Source organism: Macaca fascicularis, chromosome 17 (assembly GCF_037993035.2).
Source record: "Macaca fascicularis isolate 582-1 chromosome 17, T2T-MFA8v1.1".
In the NCBI taxonomy this organism is placed as follows: domain Eukaryota; kingdom Metazoa; phylum Chordata; class Mammalia; order Primates; family Cercopithecidae; genus Macaca; species Macaca fascicularis.
The window spans coordinates 1905522-1925252 of NC_088391.1; the positions used below are offsets into that span (position 1 = coordinate 1905522).

General features: G+C 44.2%; 1 protein-coding gene across 19 annotated transcripts in view; it reads left to right on the forward strand.

The window, feature by feature from the left end:
* Positions 1–10198, forward strand: part of ZMYM5 (zinc finger MYM-type containing 5) — a 48293-nt gene extending 38095 nt beyond the window's left edge. For 16 of the 19 annotated variants that reach the window (XM_045376783.3, XM_005585456.5, XM_065532922.2 and 13 more), the window contains one exon: positions 2209–10198. In XM_045376783.3, coding sequence (XP_045232718.2) covers positions 2209–2967 — 759 coding nt within the window. In that variant the 3' untranslated portion in view covers positions 2968–10198. 19 annotated transcript variants of the gene reach the window in all.
* The last annotated feature ends 9533 nt before the right edge of the window (positions 10199–19731 follow it).

The following is a 19731-nucleotide window of genomic DNA, read 5'->3' on the forward strand; positions in this document are numbered from 1 at the left end:
ATTGTTTCAATTAAAATCAGATTTTAAAAATGTTCTTTGTATTAGTGAACTAAAATAGTATGCTTAGTACTCACTTTAAATCCCTAAGTATTTATGACCTATTTAAAAAGTAATCACTTATCATTAATAATTGATGAACAAAGTAGTATGTATACCTGAATTAGAGCTCTCTCTTCATATTTGTGTGTGTTTGGGCCCATGTATTGAAGGGATTATTTATGGAAATTTCACCATTAAAATTAATTGCTGTTAAATTTTAGTGACTTTCACATTAGTTTTTATAACCACTTTATTGAGATGTAGTTAACATACCCTAAAATTCACCAATCTTAGAACATTTTCATCATCCCAAAAATAAACCCCCTATCTATTAACAGTCCCCTTTTCAACTCCAACTCCTCTAAAGTTCTAGGCAACTGTTAGTCTATCTTCTGCCTATAAATTTGCCTCTTGTGTGACATTTCACATAAATAGAATCACACAAGTACTTCGCAACTAGTTTTTTCATGTGTCATACTATTTTTAATTTTTTCCCATGTTGTAGCATACATCAGTACTTCATTTGTTTTTATCCATTGCATAGATAATACTGTATTTATATCTATTCTTTCATCTGTGATGGGACATTTGAGTCGTTTCTACTTTTTGACTATTATGAGTAATATTACCATGAACGTTTGTGTCTAAGTTTTTGTGTGGACATACTTTTTTTTTTTTTTTTTGAGACGGAGTCTTGCTCCTGTCACCCAGGCTGGAGTGCAGTGGTGAGATCTCAGCTCACTGCAACCTCTGCCTCCCGTGTTCAAGCAATTTTCTGCCTCAGCCTCCCAAGTAGCTGGGATTACAGGCGCCCGCCACCACACCCAGCAAATTTTTGTATTTTTAGTAGAGTCGGGTTTTCACCATCTTGGTTAGGCTGGTCTTAAACTCCTCACCTCGTGATCCACCCACCTCGGCCTCCCAAAGTGTTGAGATTACAGGCGTGAGGCACCGTGGCTGGCCTGTGTGTCCATATATTTTTATTTCTTTTGGGTATATACCTTGGAGTGGAATTGCTGGGTCATATGGTAACTCTGTTTAAACTTCGACAAACTTCCAGTTTTCATTTTTTTGTTTTTTGAGACGAAGTCTCGCACTGTCACCCAGGCTGGTGTGCAGTAGCATGATCTCAGCTGGCTGCAACCTCCGCCTTCCAGGTTGAAGCAATTCTTCTGTCTCAGCCTCCTGAGTAGCTTGGATTACAGGCACCTGCTACCACACTCATCTAATTTATTTTTTGTCTTTTGTTTTTTGTTTTTTTGAGCCAGACAGTTTTCAAAAGTGGCTACGCCACTTTACATTTCCCACCAGGATCTTAGAGAGGTTCCAGTTTCTCCACATCTTTGCCAAGACTTTCGTTCTCCTTTTTTTTTTTTTAAAGCATGCAGTCTTGCTCTGTTGCCCAGGCTGGAGTACAGTGGCATGATCTCAGCTCACTGCAACCTCTGCCTCCAGGGTTGAAGTGAGGTCTCTTGTGTCTCAGTCTCCCGAGTAGCTGCGATTACCAGTACCTGCCCCACCAGGCCCGGCTAAATGTTGTATTTTTAGTAGAGACGGGGTTTCACCATATTGCCCTGGCTGGTTTCAAACCCCAGACTTCAGCTGATCCACCCGCCTCAGCCTCCCAAAGTCCTGGGATTATAGGCGTGAGTCACCACACCCAGCCTCATTCTCTATTTATGATAGCCATCTTCTTCAATATGAAGTGGTACATTGTCACCTTTTTTTCTTCTTCTTCTTCTTCTTCTTCTTCTGGGACAGGGTCTCACTCTGTCGTCCAGACTGGAGTGCAGTGCTGTGATCTCAGCTCAGCTTAACCTCTGCCTCCTGGGTTCAAGCGATTTTCCTGCTTCAGGCTCCCGAGTAGCTGGGATTACAGGCACATGCCAGTATGGCCTGGCTAATTTTTGTATTTTTAGTAGAGACAGGGTTTCACCATGCTGACCAGACTTGTTTTCGAACTCCTGACCTCAAATGATCCACCCGCCTTGGCCTCCCAAAGTGCTGGGATTACAGGCGTGAGCCACCACACCTGGTCGTCATTGTCTTTTTGATAGGCATTTCTTTGATGCCTAATGATGAGCATGTGCTTATTGAGCATTTGAATATACATTAATTTTTTAAAGTTTAACCTAAAGTAAAATTGTAATCTATCCTCTTTGTCCTCAGATGATGGAAACAAAATCAAAAAAATTAACAGCATCAGAAAATAGAAAAAGGAATGCTGTTAGAGAAGAAAATGAGAAACAATTCTGTGGATCGTCAAGTACACTTTTGAAAAAAATAGATGGAATCACAGAAAAAAAGGAAAAGACTTCAGAGCTACACCTTTCGGTAGAATGTGGCACGGATACATTACTCATCAAAGAGAATGTGAATTTACCTCCTCCTTCCGCGTCAGCCATAGCTGATACATTTCAAGAGCAACTGGAAGAGAAAAATTTTGAAGACTCCATTGTACCAGTTGTGCTTTCCGCAGATCCAGGTACGTGGCCCCGAATTTTGAATATTAAACAACGGGACATTCTTGTTGAAAATGTTCCGCCTCAAGTAAGAAATTTTAACTTTCCAAAAGATAATACAGGGAGAAAGTTTTCAGAAACTTATTATACACGGATTCTTCCAAACGGTGAAAAAACCACTAGATCCTGGTTACTTTATTCGACCTCAAAAGATTCTGTGTTTTGTCTATATTGCAGACTCTTTGGGGAAGGAAAAAATCAACTGAAAAATGAAAATGGTTGCAAAGATTGGCAACATTTATCACATATTCTTAGTAAACATGAAGAAAGTGAAATGCACATCAACAATAGTGTTAAGTACTCAAAATTAAAATCTGATCTGAAAAAAAATAAAGCTGTTGATGCTGCAGAACGCAGATTATATGAAAATGAGAAAAATGATGGTGCGCTGTTGTTGTACACATAATATACCTGATTTGTTTTTTGGCATGATGATCAGAATCTTACATTACTCAGAAAACATCTGTGCTGCAAGAGTCAGTACTATCCTGTTGTAAGTCTCCTCTACAGAGTAACTTGCAACAGTTCCTTAGCAATAAGTATGTTAGCAAATAAATAGCAAAAAATGTTTCCATTCTAAATCTAAAACTAATTAGTTTCAATCATCATTAGGCAATGAAGATTAACAACAATTTTGAAGATTGTTAATCTTCAAAATCTATCAATTTACACCTATTTAAAAATTGGCATTTAATGACTGCCATTTGATGGGTTTGGTTAATATTCTGTTATTGGCCGGGCGCGGTGACTCAATGCCTGTAATCCCAGCACTTTGGGAGGCCCAGGTGGGTAGATAATGGAGGTCAGAAGTTCAAGACCAGCCTGGCCAACATGGCAAAACCTGGTCTTTGTTAAAAATACAAAAATTAGCTAGGTATGGTGGCACACGCCTGTAGTCCCAGCTACTCAGGAGGCTGAGGCAGGAGAATTGCTTGAACCAGGAGGCAGAGGTTACAGTAAGCTGAGATTGCACCACTGCACTCCAGCCTGAGCAACAGAATGAGACTCAGTCTCAAAAAAAAAAAAAAAAAAAAAAAAAATATATATATATATATATATATAGTGTTCTAATTACCTTAAAAGAGGAAAGAAAGGCTTGAATTGATCAATACTAGTTTGAATAAGATACTTACGTGAACAAGCATTCTCAACATTATTATTAAAGTAAAACTACTCAGTTTACAGAATGGGATCTGAAACTACAGCTTTTTGCTATTAAACCAAATACTTGTGATTTACTTCGTTTGAGCAAAATATTTTTATTTGAACAAAACAGCATTATTTGTTATGTTAATGATGGTTAATTTCCATTTTATTGGTTTCATTTTTGTTTTAATTTAATTTGTAAATGTTTTAGCATTTATTATTGTATGTGAACTGTAAGTATATTTACCTATTTTATGTTGATAAAAATATAAAAAATATTAAAATAAGTATATATTAAGTTAACCTTCAAGTGTTATGGGCTTTTTCCTCCCTGTGAAAAGAGATGGCATGCTTGAAATTTGAGACACACCAATGAAAATTAGGAATCTAAGTTATTTTAGATGGTCAGCAGCCCCATCACTGTGTATTTAGTAAATCTCCCTTCTGTTTCTGATTTCTGATGTCAATTTTATAATATATTAAATTTTTATATACTATTCCTGTGAAACAAAATGGCATATGAGCAGCGACTAGAACACAAGGTGCATTCTTATGGGATGACACTAGGAATACTTGCAGACTCTCAACGATGCCAGTGTATTTTGGAATACCCATGAGAATCATCCTCATTAACTTCTAACCATTTTGAATGTTTGTTTGTTTGTTTGTTTGTTTTAAATAGAGATAGGGTCTCACTATGTTGTCCAAGCTAGTCTTGAACTCCTGGTCTCAAGCGATCCTCCCACCTCAGCCTCCCAAAGTGCTGGAATTACAGGCTTGAGCCACCATGCCCGGCCACCATTTTGATTTTTGACAACTAGATCATTTAGTATTTTCAGACTTGGATCTAAATGTGGCTTTGGGATGTTTGGGATTCTCTAGCAGCCCAGAGAATACTCTAGAGATGTAGAATAAGTTTTGAAATTTGTTTGCAAATTATCTTTCTTTCTTTTTTTTTTTTTTTTAAGTTGGAGTCTTGCTCTGTCACCCAGGCTGGAGTGCAGTGGTGCCATCTCGGCTCACTGCAAGCTCCGCCTCCTGGGTTCATGCCATTCTCATGCCTCAGCCTCCCGAATAGCTGGGACTACAGGTGCCCGCCACCACGCCCAGCTAATTTTTTGTATTTTTTAGTAGAGATGGGGTTTCACCGTGTTAGCCAGGATGGTCTCGATCTCCTGACCTTGTGATCCATCCGCCTCGGCCTCCCAAAGTGCTGGGATTACAGGCATGAGCCACTGCGCCCAGCTGTTTGCAAGTTATCAACGTACTCATTATTTCAGACTGGGCACGGTGGCTCATGCTTATAATCCCAGCACTTTGGGAGGCTGAGTGGGGTAAATCACTTGAGGTCAGGGATTCAAAACCAGCCTGGCCAACATAGTGAAACCCCGTCTCTGTTAAAGTACAAAAATTAGTGTGGTGGCGCATGCCTGTAATCCCAGCTACTTGGGAGGCTGAGGCATGAGAATAGCTTAAACCCAGGAGGCAGAGGTTGCGGTGAGCCGAGAACATGCTACTCCAGCCTGGGTGACAGAGTGAGACCCTGTCTCTAAAATAAATAAACAAATATACTCATTATTTCATTAAAGCTTGTCAATCAACTGAATCACAGATTCATAGTATAATTAGACTCTTTTGTATTTGAGCCAACTACTGAAATCAATCAGTGGCTGTTTGAGATAATTTGGCATAACTATCAGATTTATCAATTTAAAAAATAAAATTAGATCCTCACCTTAAATTCATTTATTTCATCATCATACTGCACACCTAGAAGGCGCCATCAATTCCACACATAGTAATTAAAGGTAAAAAATTCAAAAGACAGGTGTTTCATTGACCTATGTTCCTTGTAAATAGCCTTCAAATTTTCCATATGTTTGACACCTTTCATAATACAGTGTTAGATGATACGGGCTCAGTGGCATAAACCTGTAGTCCCTACTGCTTGGTAGACTGAGGGAGGATCCCTGGAGCCCAGGAGTTGGAGTCCAGATGAGGCAACATAATAAAACCCCTACCCCTTTAAAAAAAAAATCAACTAAGTTAAGAAGAGAAGATAAAAATGCAAGTATGGCTGTACAGGAATAATTTAATTTTTTTCCTTTTCTAGTTTTTAGTTTTTAATTTTTATTTATTTATTTATTCATTTATTTATTTAGAGGCAGAGTTTTGCTCTTGTTGCCCAGGCTGGAGTGCAATGGCACGATCTTGCCTCCCAGGTTCAAGCGATTCTCCTGCCTCAGCATCCCGAGTAGCTGGGATTATAGGTGCCCACCACCATGCCTGGCTAATTTTTTGTATTTTTAGTAGAGATGGGTTTTGCCATATTGGCCAAGCTGGTCTCGAACTCGGACCTCAGGTGATCCGCCCGCTTCGTCCTCCCACAGTGCTGGGATTACAGGTGTGAACCACCGCGCCTGGCCTGATTTTTATTTTTTTAATGTAAAATTAATGTGTGCTCACTATAAGGAAGGAAGGGAGAAAACATAGACGTGAAGGTCCTATTTACCATCCCTCACCTCCCCAGCTGCAGTAACTGTCATCACTGATCTGGACTGTACCCAGGGTTTCTTTTCATCTTTTTAGCTACTTCACTGGGAAAAATCATTAGAAAAAATTATCTCCTACTACTAATTTTATATCAAAAATTAGAAAGGACAGTCTCAATAGTCTTGAAGAAAATGGCAGTGCCAATTAATATTGACTTACTGGTTTTCTCATCTCACTGAGGACAACTGAGATTGTTTTCATAAACTTCTGATTTTCAAAATTGCTATCTTTAAAATTCTTACATTGACCTATTTTCCTCTTGTGATTTCTTTGGTCCTCTCTTAGTGTCATGAGCCAGTAAGAGTTGCTAATAGCCACTTTATATATATACAGTGTACAATTTGCTACATGTAATGTAAAAGTATGGCCAGGCACAGTGGCTCACGCCTGCAATCCCAGCACTTCGGGAGGCCGAGGCAGGCGGATCACCTGAGGTCAGGAGTTCGAGACCAGCCTGGCCAACGTGGTGAAACCCCATCTCTACTAAAAACACAAAACATTAGCCGGGCGTGGTGGCGCACGCCTGTAGTCCTGGTTACTCTGGAGGCACGAGAATCGCTTAAGCCCCGGAGGCAGAGGTTGCAGTGACCCAAGATCATGCCATTGTACTCCAGCCAGGGCTAAAAGAGCGAAATGCCATCTCAAAAAAAAAAAAATTAGCCGGGCATGGTGGCATGTGTCTGTAAATCCCAGCTACTCAGGAGGCTGAGGTGGGAGAATTGCCTAAACCTGGGAGGCAAAGGTTGCAATGAGCCAAGATCATGCCACTGCACTTCAGCTTGGGTGACACAGCAAGACTCTGTCTCAAAACAAAAAGTAAAAGTGAGTATAATTGAATGGAAGATCTCAGTCAAGTTCAGTGGAAAGAATAATACTATATCTTTTTAGGTCTCATCACTCTTTTTGTCTCCAAAGCTCTGAAGTTCCCCATTACTTGGAGTTTAAAATTCCTCAACTCCTTGACACAACATAAGATCTTAACATAGGCAGCTGCAGTCATCAGTGGCAGATGAATAGGGAAAGGCATAGACAAAGACAATGTGAAGGCACAAAGTTTTAGAGCTGGAATAGTGCTCTATAACACGGTCCCCAAACCCCTGGCTGGGACCTGTTAGGAACCGGGCCACACAGCAGGAGATGAGCAACTGCTGAATGAGCATTACTGCTGAGCTCCGCCTCCTGTCAGATCAGCGTTAGCATTCAATTTTCATAGGACTGGGAACCCTATTGTGAATGGAGGTTGCAGGCTCCCTGTGAGAATCTAATACCTGATGATCTGAGGTGGAGCAGTTTCATCCTGAAACCACCCCCACCCCCTTCGTCCATGGAAAAATTGTCTTCCACAAAACTGTCTTCCCTTGTGCCAAAAAGGTTGGAGACCACTGCTCTGTAAGGTTGACTTACAATGTGTGACCATGTTAAGGCTGAAATTCAGAATTTGAGGCTGGGCTGGGCATGGTGGCTCATGCCTGTAATCCCAGCACTTTGGGAGGCCAAGGCAGGTGAATCCCTTGAGCCCAGGAGTTTGAGATCAGCCTGAGCAACACGGTGAAACCCCATCTCTACAAAATATACGAACATTAGCCAGGTGTGGTGGCACACATCTGTGATCCTATGTACTTGGGAGGCTGAGGTGGGAGGATCACTTGAGCCCTGGAGGTTGAGGCTACAATGAGTCATGATGGAGCCACTGCACTCCAGCCTGGGCTGGACATAGTATCAAAAAAAAAAACCAAAAAAAAAAAAACGCTGGTCCAAGATGAGCCGGTAGAGTAAATGAGTTATCTCAATTCTCAGTCAGTTACAAATTGAACTCTCCCTCCTCTGACTACTTCACTTAAAAAAAAAAAAAAGAGTGCCAGGCGCGGTGGCTCACGCCTGGAATCCCAGGACTTTGGGAGGCCGGGGGGGTGGATTGCTTGAGGTCAGGAGTTTAAGACTAGCCTGACCAACATGGTGAAACTCCATCTCTACTAAAAATACAAAAATTAGCCAGGTGTGGTGGCGGGCAGCCTATAATCTCAGCTACTCTGGAGGCTGCGGCAGGAGAATCGCTTGAACCTGGGAGGTGGAGGTTACAGTGAGCTGAGATCACACCTTGCACTCCAGCCGGGGTGACAGAGTGAGACTCTGTCTCAAAAAAGAAAATAAATAAAAATAAAAAATAAAAAAAGAGAGAATTTAACTAGAAAGCAAATTTTGAGCCAATTAACAGAATCTTTGTTTTTAAGAGGGTGTGAAGTTAGATCGGGAATATATTGGTGTTAATTTTAAATGTAGACAGTAGATTATTTTGAACTAATATCCTGGAAATCACATTCAGAGTGAAGAGCATATTAATCCAGTTTGCTTCTAAGGATAAATAAACCAGAGAAACCCCTAGGAAATAAGACTAACACCTCACTCCTGTTGGCGTTAAAAAGCCTTTCATAATATGTGCCTACAAATTAATAAAATTGTAAACCTTTAGCGACCAGATGCCGGGCTGAGCCCTGGGCCCAGAGATCCGTGGGGGGTGAGTGCATGCTCCGGCACCCGGGCACCTGCCGTGGGCTTTGCAGGGACGTGGGCACAGAGATTCATGGGGCATTTCACACAAGCATGCTGCTGCGTGACCACTCGCTCACACTGCGTCCAGAAGCTGGGGATGTGCTGCGGCCCACAGGGGGCGCCTCCACCGCGTGCAGGATGACCTGCTGCGACCAGCTCCAGGACCGCAGGCACCTGCTGGCTCACTGTGATCCTCGCCCTGGCGCTGCGTGAGGAGGTCATGGTCTACAGGATGGTAAGTGACAGCTGCTGCAGGGAGAGGAGCCACCCTTCGGTGCCTTACCATGACTTGCAGAAGAGCTGGCGTCAGGAATGTCACATCTACCCCAAATCACCCACCGCTTCATCACCAAGGAGGCATCTTCTCCCACTGGACCAAGAAGAAGCCCTCTGTCCTGGAGGGGCAAGTAGCCTCCTTCACCACACTCCACCAAGAACATTTGCTCTAGGGATCCTGCCTCGCCACATGCCAGGTGGACCTAAGCTTCCTTTCTGCCCCACTCTAAGGACACTTGGAGCCATCTCAGGCCTCAAGACTTGAAGGGGAGCAGAGGGGGTGGCCTGTCTCCACCTCCACTCTGTGAGTAATCCTCCACTCTGAGTAATCCACAGCATTCTGGCACTCACCCCACCTCCAGGTCTGTCAAGTGGCCTTTGCTCCTGGGGCTGATGGCCCCCTGCTCACCAGCATTATGACCTTGTGCCATTCCTGATGCTTCCTCCCCTGGCTCCCTACTGTTGAAGGCCAAAAGAGTGAGGGTCATGATCAACTCGGTATACCACTGTAGGCTACGTAAGTAAACGGCAAACTTCTCATGAAAGCAGCATGTTGGCAAACTGACAAACTGTATCTGCCACCCAGAAGGAATGCTGAGGGCAGTCACACCCCAGATGCAAGTGTTTCTTGTAATTAGGCACATCTGAAGCTTGTTAGCAATCATGTTAACTTGTGCTCAGTTAAGCCGCTGACCAATCATTACCTCCTGCTCCCTGCTCTTTCTACCCAATAAATAGGAAGGGCTGTAGAGGCTCGGGCGGCTGCCTTTGCTCACTAGAAGCAGGGACCTGTCTTCTTCCCCTGGCCCTTTCTTTAAAAGTTTCTTTTAATTTTTCATTTCTACATTTGTCCTCCTTCCTTCAGTCTTGTAATGACGGTCTCAAGTAGTAACAAACTATCATAATGATGGTCTCAAGTAGTAACTGTAGCAGCCTGTCACACCCTACCGCCCTTTGGTGCCTCACTTCTCAGGCCGGTCGCCTGGTCGGGGCAGCAGAGAGTCTAGGGTTTGTTGGGTGAAGATGCCATTGAGCTGTGACTGCCAGGGCCATATTAGGAACTTATGGATATTTCTGGAGGGTGGGGGGAAGACAAAAATGAAACAAAGAAACATGGGAAGGTATTATGAACAATTTAGGTCAAAGAATTTAAGATAGCCAGATGTGGTGGCACATGCCTGTAATCCCAGCTACTCAGGAGGCTGAGGCAGGAGAATTGCTTAGACCTGGGAGACAGAGGTTGTGGAGAGCCGAGATCGGGCCACTGCACTCCAGCCTGGGCGACAGAGCGAGATTCAGTCTCAAAAAAAAAAAAAAAAAAAAAGGGTGGGGGGGCTGGGCGCGGTGGCTCATGTCTTAATCTCAGCACTTTGGGAGGCCAAGGCGGGCAGATCACCTGAGGTCGGGAGTTCAAGACCAGCCTGACCAACATGGAGAAACTCCATCTCTACTAAAACTAAAAAAAATAAAAAAGTGGGGTACAGTGGCTCATGCCTGTAATCATAGCACTTTGGGAGGCCGCATGTCTGCAATCCTAGCACTTTGGGAGGCCGAGGCGGGTGGATCACCTGAGGTAAGGAGTTCGAGACCAACCTGGCCAACATGGCGAAACCCCGTCTCTACTAAAAATACAAAAAGTAGCCAGGCATGGTGGCGGACGCCTATAATCCCAGCTACTCAGGAGGCTGAAGCAGGAGAATTGCTTGAAGCCAGGGGCGGAGGTTGCCGTGAATCAAGATTGTGCCACTTTACTCCGGCCTGGACAAAAGAGCGAAACTCTGTCTCAAAAAACAAAAGCAAAAACAAAAAAATCAGCTGGATGTAGTGGCAGGTGGCTGTAATCCCAGCTAGCCAGCTAGTTGCAAGGCTGAGGCAAGAAAATTGCTTGAACCCAGGAGGTGGAGGTTGCAGTGAGCCGAGATTGCACCATTGCACTCCAGCCTGGGCACCAAGAGTGAAACTCTGTCTCAAAAAAAAAAAAAAAAAGAAAGAAAGAAAGAAAAGAAAAAGAAAAAAATGTATTTGAGATTTAGTCAAAACATTCCATTGGTGCTAACAAAATAGGCCTCACGTTGAATTATTTCAGTTTGGTGCTATATGACAATAGTGTTTGGTGTATTTCACATGTCTCTACAAATAATCTGCAAAGATACAAATGATTTACAAATAGGTTTTCAACATCATTTCTTGTTTTTTTTGAGATGGAGTCTCACTTTGTCACCTAGGCTGGAGTGCAGTGGCATTATCTGGGCTCACTGCAACCTCCACCTCTGGGTTCAAGCGATTCTCCTGCCTCACCCTCCTGAGTAGCTGGGATTACAGGTGTGAGCCTCCACACCTGGCTAACTTTTATATTTTTAGGAGAGACAGGGTTTCACCACGTTGGCCAGGCTGGTCTTGAACTCCTGACCTTAAGTGATCCATCTGCCTTGGCCTCCCAAAGTGCTGGGATGATAGGTATGAGCCACCATGCCCGGCCCGTAATATCTTCAATAAAGAAATTTTTTTGTTTGTTTTTTGAGACAGACTCTCTCACTCTGTCACCTAGGCTGGAGTGTAGTGGCTCAATCCTGGCTCACTGCAACCTCTTCTTCCTGGGTTTAAGTGATTCTCCTGACCTCAAGTGATTCACCTGCCTTGACCTCCCAAAGTATTGGTATTACAGACGAGAGCCACCGTGCCTGGTCTATTAAAGATTAATTGGTAATAATATTGTCTTGATCCATTTTGTGCTGCTATAACACAATAACTGAGACTGGGTAATTTACAAAGAGCAGAAGTCTAGTTCTCATATTTCTTAAGACTGAGAAGTGTAAGATCAAGGCCCTGACATTTAGTGTCTAGTGAAGGCTGCATGCTGTGGGGGGGAGGAACACTGTGTCTTCACATGCACAAGGCAGAAGGGCAAGAGAGGACTAACTTCGCTGTCAATCCCCTTTCTAAGGGAACCTAGTCCTATTAATGAGGAAGGAACCCTTCTGTCCCAATCATTTTTCAAAGGTCCACCTCTTAATACTATCACGTTGGCAACACCTCAATTTTGGAGGATCCTCATTCAAACCATAGCAAATATGTAAAATGCTGTTTTGTCTTTGAAATTAGTCTTAGTTGTGTGATTTTCAGTAGAAATCAGGCAAACAAATTTAAAAGGTATTTTTACTAAAATTACATGGAGCTAGGTGCAGTGGTTCATGCCTGTAATCCAAAGCTACTTAGGAGGCTAAGCTGGGGGGATGGCTTGAGCCCAGGAGGTCAAGACTGCAGTGAGCCATTATCACGCCACTGCACTACAGCCTGCGTGACAGAGTGAGATACTGTCTCAAAAACAAAAAAAAAAAAAACAAAAATAAAGTACATGCTACAACATGGATGCACCTTGAAAATATGGTAACCGTATCAAGACACACAAAAGGACAATTATATGATTTCGCTTATATGAGGTATCTCAAATAGTCAAATGCCTAGACAGAAAGTAAAATAGTGGTTACCAGGGGCTGGAGGGAGGGGGTATTGTGAAGTTATTGTTTAGAGGGTAGAGTTTTAGTTTGGGTTGAATTAAAAAGTTCTGGAGATGGATGGTGGTTGAGGTCAAGAGATCGAGACCATCCTGGCCGACATGGTGAAACCCCGTCTCTACTAAAAATACAGAAATTAGCTGGGCATGGTGGTGCTTGCCTGTAGTTTCAGCTACTTGGGAGGCTGAGGCAGGAGAATCGCTTGAACCCGGGAGGCGGAAGTTGCAGTGAGCAGAGATCGTGCCACTGCACTCCAGCCTGGTGACAGAGCAAGACTCCGTCTCAACAACAACAAAAAAAGTTGGTAAATTTTGTGTGATGTACATTTTAGCAAAATAAGCAAAAATAATCCTATGTAATTGTATTAATGAATTAATTTAATTTTATTTTTTTTGGAGAGGGAGTCTCCCTCTGTCACTCAGGCTGGAGTGCACCGGCACAATATTGGCTCCCTGCAACCTCCGCCTGCTGTGTCACGATTCTCCTGCCTCAGCCTCCTGAGTATCTGGGATTATAAGCATGTGCCACCACGCCCGGCTAATTTTTGTATTTTTAGTAGAGACAAGGTTTTACCACGTTGGCCAGACTGGTCTCAAACTTCTGACCTCAAGTGATCTGCCCACGTTGGACTCCCAAAGTGCTGGGATTACAGGTATGAGCCACTGCGCCCAACCAAATTTTATTTATTTTGTAAGAGACAAGGCCTCACTCTGTTGCACCAGCTGGAGTGCAGTGGTGCCATCATAGCTCACTGCAGCCTTGACCTCCCAGGCTCAAGCAATTCTCCCACTTCAACCTCTTGAGTACCTGGGATTACAGGAGTGAACCGCTGCACCCACTTCAGGGTTTCAATTTTGAGGAAGTCCAGATTGTCTATTTTCCCTTTTGTTGTCCTTGTTTTTGGCGTCATATCCAAATCATTGCCAAATCCAAGTCATGAAGATTTTGCCCTATGTTTTCTTCAGAGTTTTATAGTTTTAGCTCTTACACTTAGGCATTTGACATCTTTTGAGTTAATTGTGTATGTGGTGTATAATAAGGGCCCAACTTCATTCTTTTGAACATGTATCTCCAGTTTTGCCAGCACCATTTGCTGAAAAAACTGGTCTTTCCCTAATGAATGATCTTGACATTCTTGTTAAAAATTGTTGACCGGGCCAGGCACAGTGACTCATGCCTGTAATCCCAGCACTTTGGGAGGCCAAGGCGGGTGGATCACCTATGGTCAGAAGTTTGAGACCAGCCTGGCCAATGTGGTGAAACCCTGTCTCTATTAAAAATGCAAAAATTAGTTGGGCGTGGTGGTGCATGCCTGTAATCCCAGCTACTCGGGAGGCTGAGGTAAGAGAATTGCTTGAACCCAGGAGATGGAGGTTGCAGTGAGTCAAGATCAAGCCACTGCACTCCCGCCTGGGTGACAGAGCCAGACTCCGTCTCAAAAAATAAAAAAATCGGCCGGGCGCGGTGGCTCAAGCCTGTAATCCCAGCACTTTGGGAGGCCGAGACGGGCGGATCACGAGGTCAGGAGATCGAGACCATCCTGGCGAACACGGTGAAACCCCGTCTCTACTAAAAAATACAAAAAACTAGCCGGGCGCGGTGGCGGGCGCCTGTAGTCCCAGCTACTCGGGAGGCTGAGGCAGGAGAATGGCGTGAACCCGAGAGGCGGAGCTTGCAGTGAGCTGAGATCCGGCCACTGCACTCCAGCCTGGGCGGCAGAGCGAGACTCCGTCTCAAAAAAAAAAAAAAAAAAAAAAAAAAAAAAAAAAAAAAAAAAAAAAAATTAAAAAAATCGTTGACCATATATATGTGAGGGTTTATTTCTGGGATCTCTATTCTATTCCATTGTCTGTACATCTGCGTTTATGCTCATATCACAGTGTTTTGATTTCTGTAGGTTTGTAGTATATTTTGAAATCAGTAGTTGTGAGACCTCCAACTTTGTTTTTTTTTTTTTTTTTTTTTTTTTTGAGGCGGAGTTTCATTCTTGTTGCCCAGGCTGGAGTGCAATGGCACAATCTCGGCTCACCGCAACCTCTGCCTCCCAGGTTCAAGCAGTTCTCCTGCCTCAGCCTCCCTAGTAGCTGGGATTATAGGCATGTGCCACCAGGCCCAGCTAATTTTGTATTTTTAGTAGAGACGGGGTTTCTCCATGTTGGTCAGGCTGGTCTTGAACTCCCGACCTCAGGTGATCCACCCGCTTCAGCCTCCCAAAGTGCTGGGATTACAGGCGTGAGCTACTACGCCCGGCCTAACTTTGTTATTTTTCAAGATTGTTTTGACTTTTTAGGGTTTCCTGAAATTCCATATACTTTTTTTGTGTGTGCGGGTAATGGAGTTTAACTCTTGTTGCCCAAGCTGGAGTGCAATGGAGCAATCTCAGCTCACCACAACCTCTACCTCCTGGGTTCAAGCGATTCTCCTGCCTTAGCCTCCCGAGTAGCTGGGATTGCAGGCATGCACCACTACACCTGGCTAGTTTTGTATTTTTAGTCGAGATGGGGTTTCTCCATGTTGGTCAGGCTGGTCTCCAACTCCTGACTTCAGATGATCTGCCCACCTCAGCCTCCCAAAGTGCTGCGATTATAGGCATGAGCCACTGTGCTCTTAAACCTTCCAATCTGTGAACATGGAATGTCTTTCCCTTTATTTTTATTTTTAATTTTGAGTCAGGATCTTGCTGTCTCACCAGGCTGCAGTGCAGTGGCCTGATCACAGCTCACTGCAGCCTCAACCTCCTGGGCTCAAGAGATCCTCCTACTGCAGCCTCCTGAGTGCTGGGACTTCAGGTGCAAGCCACCATGCCTGGCTAATTTTTTTCTAGTTTTTGTAGAGATGGGGGGCCAGGTCTCACTTTTTTCTCCCCAGCACTTTGGGAGGCCAAGGTGCAGATTGCCTGAGTCCAGGAGTTCAAGACCCACCTGGGCAACATGGCGAAACTTGTCTACCAAAATACAAAAATTAGTCGAGTGTGGTGGTGCACATCTGAAGTCCCAGCTACTTGGGAGGCTGAGACAGGAGGATTGCTTGAGTCTGGGAGTGGGAAGTTGAAGTGAGCCAAGATCATGTCACTGCACTCCAGCCTGGGTGACAGAGTGAGACCCCACCTCAAATAATTTAAAAAAAAAATTTTTTTTTTAATCTTTCAGGAATGTTTTGTAGTTAACAGTGTACAAGTCTTTTTTTTTTTTTTTTTGCCTTTTTTGTCAAGTGTTTTTTTATTGTTGTTTGTTTGTTTTTTGAGACGGAGTCTCGCTCTGTTGCCCAGGCTGGAGTGCAGTGATGTGATCTCGGCCCGCTGCAATCTCCACCTCCCAGGTTCAAGCAATTCTCCTGCCTCAGCCTCCCAAGTGTAGCTGGGATTACAGGTGTGTGCCACCGTACCCAGCTAATTTTTTGTATTTTTAGTAGAGACGGGGTTCCCCATGTTGGCCAGGCTGGTCTTGAACTTGAACTCCTGACCTCAGGTGATCTGCCTGCCTGGGCCTCCCAAAGTGCTGGGATTACAGATGTGAGTCACCGCACCCAGCCTTAGGGTTGTCTTTCGAAAACAAATGTTTTTCTCTTCTTCTTTTTTTTTTTTTTTAATTTTTTGATACGGAATCTTGCTCTGTTCCCCAGGCTGGAGTGCAGTGGCCCAATCTCAGTCCACTGCAACCACCGCCTCCCCTGTTGAAGGGATTCTCCTGCCTCAGCTTCCCAAGTAGCTTGGACAGGCGCGTATCAGCATGCCTGGCTAATTCTGTGTGTGTTTATGGAGATGGGGGGGTCTTGCTATATTGCCCAGGCTGGTCCCAAACTCCTGGCCTCAAGTGATCCTCCCAACTTGGCCTTCCAAGGTGAGCCACCTCTCCTGACTATTTTTTTTATTTTTATTTTTTTATTTTTTAGAGATGGGGATTTCACTATGTTGACCAAGCTGACCTTGAACTCCTGGCCTCAAGTGATCCTCCCATCTCAGTTTCCCAAAGTGCTGGGATTACAAGCATGAGCCACTGTGCCCGGCCTCTTTGTTTCTGTCAAGTTTTTCAGTTATAAGAGTTCTTTATATACTCGATATTAAGCAAGACCCTGTCTCTAAAAAAAAAAAAAAAAAAAAAGATATGGCCGAGCGCAGTGGCTCATGCCTATAATCCCAGCATTTGGGAGGCCGAGGAGGGTGAATCACCTGAGGTCAGAAGTTTGAGACCAGCCTGGACAACATGGTGAAACCCCATCTCTACTAAAAATACAAAATTAGCTGGGTGTGGTTGCGCATGCCTGTGATCCCAGCAACTTGGGAGGCTGAGGCAGAGAGAATTGCTTGAATCTGGGAGGCAGAGGTTGCAGTGAGCCGAGATCGTGCCACTGTACTCCAGCCTTGGACAACAAGACCGAAACTCCATCTCAAAAAAAAAAAAAAAAAAAAAGCTATTAGTCCCTTACCAGATATATGATTTACAAATATTTTCTTCCATTCTGTAGGTTATCTTGTCTTGATACTGTATCTCATTCTTTTTTATGCTCTTTTTTGTTCTTACTATTCCCTTTTATTTGTGTAAACACTTTAAGTAGTATTATTTTGCATGCTATATAATCATTCAAGTGCCTGAAATCCAACTGACCCTCTTTTTTCCTATTCACTCTTCCTCATGACAGATTATTTCTTTATATATTTTGTAACTTTTGTTTGACTGGTCTTAAATTATGAAAATTGAGAAAGATTCTCTGCTTGGTGAAACTTCGGTCAGGCTCCTAAACCTCCTCTTAGGCCCATCTGTGTGCTTCCTCGTAAAATCCAGTTTTAGCAAAGAACCTTGCCGAGTCAATTCAGCAAGAATTTCCCGCATTTAGGATCCTCATCCTTCACCCTCCTCCCAGGGTCTGGTCACCCTGGCCCGTTTTTCGCAAAAATTCTGGTAGGTTGGTCTAGACAGAATCTTCCTCATCCCGATGTTTCCTCTCAGTGATTCTTCTCACTCACTCCTGCCCTGCTCCTTGGCTATAAATTCCCACTTGCCTGTGCTGGATTCAGAATTTAGCCCAATCCTTCCAGCTGCAAGACCCCATTGCAGTAGTTCCTATACTGATCTCCATAGTCCTGAGTAAAGTCTTCCTGATGTGCTTTTTAAATTTTTATTTATTTATTTATTTATTGACAGAGTCTTGCTCTGTTGTACAGGCTGGAGTGCAGTGGCACAATCCGGCTCACTGCAACCTCCACTCCCAGGTTCACGTGATTCTCCTGCCTCAGCCTCCCGAGTAGCTGGGACTACAGGTGCCCACCACCACGCCTGGCTAATTTTTTGTATTTTTAGTAGAGACAGGGTTTTGCCATGTTGGCCAGGCTGGTCTTGAACTCCTGACCTCAAGTGATCCGCCTGCCTGGACCTCCCAAAGTGCTGCGATTACAGGCGTGAGCCACCGCACTTGGCCACCTGATGTACCTTAACAAATACCACTGAAACAGTTTTCTTTTCTGGCAGTGGGGTAGTCTCTCTGCATTCTATTTTTTTTTTTTTTTTTTTGAGACAGAGTTTCGCTGTTGTTGCCCAGGCTGGCGTTGAATGGCATGATCTCGGCTCACCACAACCTCCACCTCCTGGGTTCAAGCGATTCTCCTGCTTCAGCCTCCGGAGTAGCTGAGATTGCAGGCACGCACCACCACGCCCAACTAATTTTGTATTTTTAATAGAGGTAGGGTTTCTCCATGTTGGTCAGGTTGGTCTCGAACTCCTGACCTTGTGATCTGCTCGCCTTGGCTTCCCAAAGTGCTGGGATTACAGGAGTGAGCCACTGCACCTGGCCTCTGCCTTCATTTTTTAATTGCCAGTCGTAATTTTTTCTTTCACAGAATCCATATCTTAAACTTGGAAGGAATCTGCTGCATTTCCCTAGAGAGTATTTTGTTTTGTTTTGCTAGAGACAAAAGCAGTTACTGGGGCTTATAACACAGTACCCCTAAGTATGGCACATTGGCATTCTGGTGGTTTTTTAGCTGAAGGAGGCAGGAGTGCCTCAGAAGCAAGATGGTCTCTCTCTGACCTTCTCCTGCCTCTCTATCCTCCCACCTGCCTACCTCCCCACTCCCCGACCCCACTATTTCTCTCCTAAAGCAAGCCATGAAATTGAGAAAGATTACTCTCTGACTTACTTCTTCTGAAAGTAGGTCATAGACCCTTATGTGACATGGGTCCTGCCTGATACACAGAGGAAGGGAATGCTACACAGAGACACGAAGAATCTGGACAAACGGGTTATGCTGAGTTCCCCCAAGCAAACACATTTTTCCCTGAGTCTGTCTCTGTCATTCAAGCCAGAGTACTTTCACGCAATCCTAGTTGACTGCAATCCTCGTTGACTGCAGCCTGGACCTCCTGGGCTCAAGCTATCCTCCCACCTCAGCCTCTTTAGTAGCTAGGACTACAGGTACATGCCACTATGCCTGCTAATTAAAAAAATTTTTTTTTTTTTGGCCAGGTGCGGTGGCTCACACCTGTAATCTCAGGCAGATCACCCGAGGTAGGGAGTTTGAGACCAACCTGACCAACATGGAGAAACCCCATCTCTACTAAAAATACAAAAATTAGGCGAGCATGGTGGTGCATGCCTGTAGTCCCAGCTACTCAGGAAGCTGAGGCAGAGGCTTGCTTAAACCTGGGAGGCAGAGGGTGCAGTGAGCCGAGATCGCGCCACTGCACTCCAGCCTGGGCGACAGAGCGAGATTCCGTCTGAAAAAAAAAAAAACAACTCAGGGGAACACATTTATTATAAATAGGTATTTTATTTATAAAGAACATTTTGGGCTGGGCGCTGTGGCTCACGCCTGTAATCCCAGCACTTTGGGAGGCCGAGACGGGCGGATCACGAGGTCGGGAGATCGAGACCATCCTGGCTAACACGGTGAAACCCTGTCCCTACTAAAAATACAAAAAAAAAAAAAAAAAAAAAAAAAAAATTAAGAGCCGGGCGTGGTGGCGGCGCCTGTGGTCCCACCTACTCGGGAGGCTGAGGCAGGAGAATGGCGGGAACCCGGGGGGCGGAGCTTGCAGTGAGCCAAGATGGCGCCGCTCACTCCAGCCTGGGCGACAGAGCGAGTCTCCAAAAACAAAACAAAACAGAAAATTGAGCTTGATATCTAAAAGGGTAAG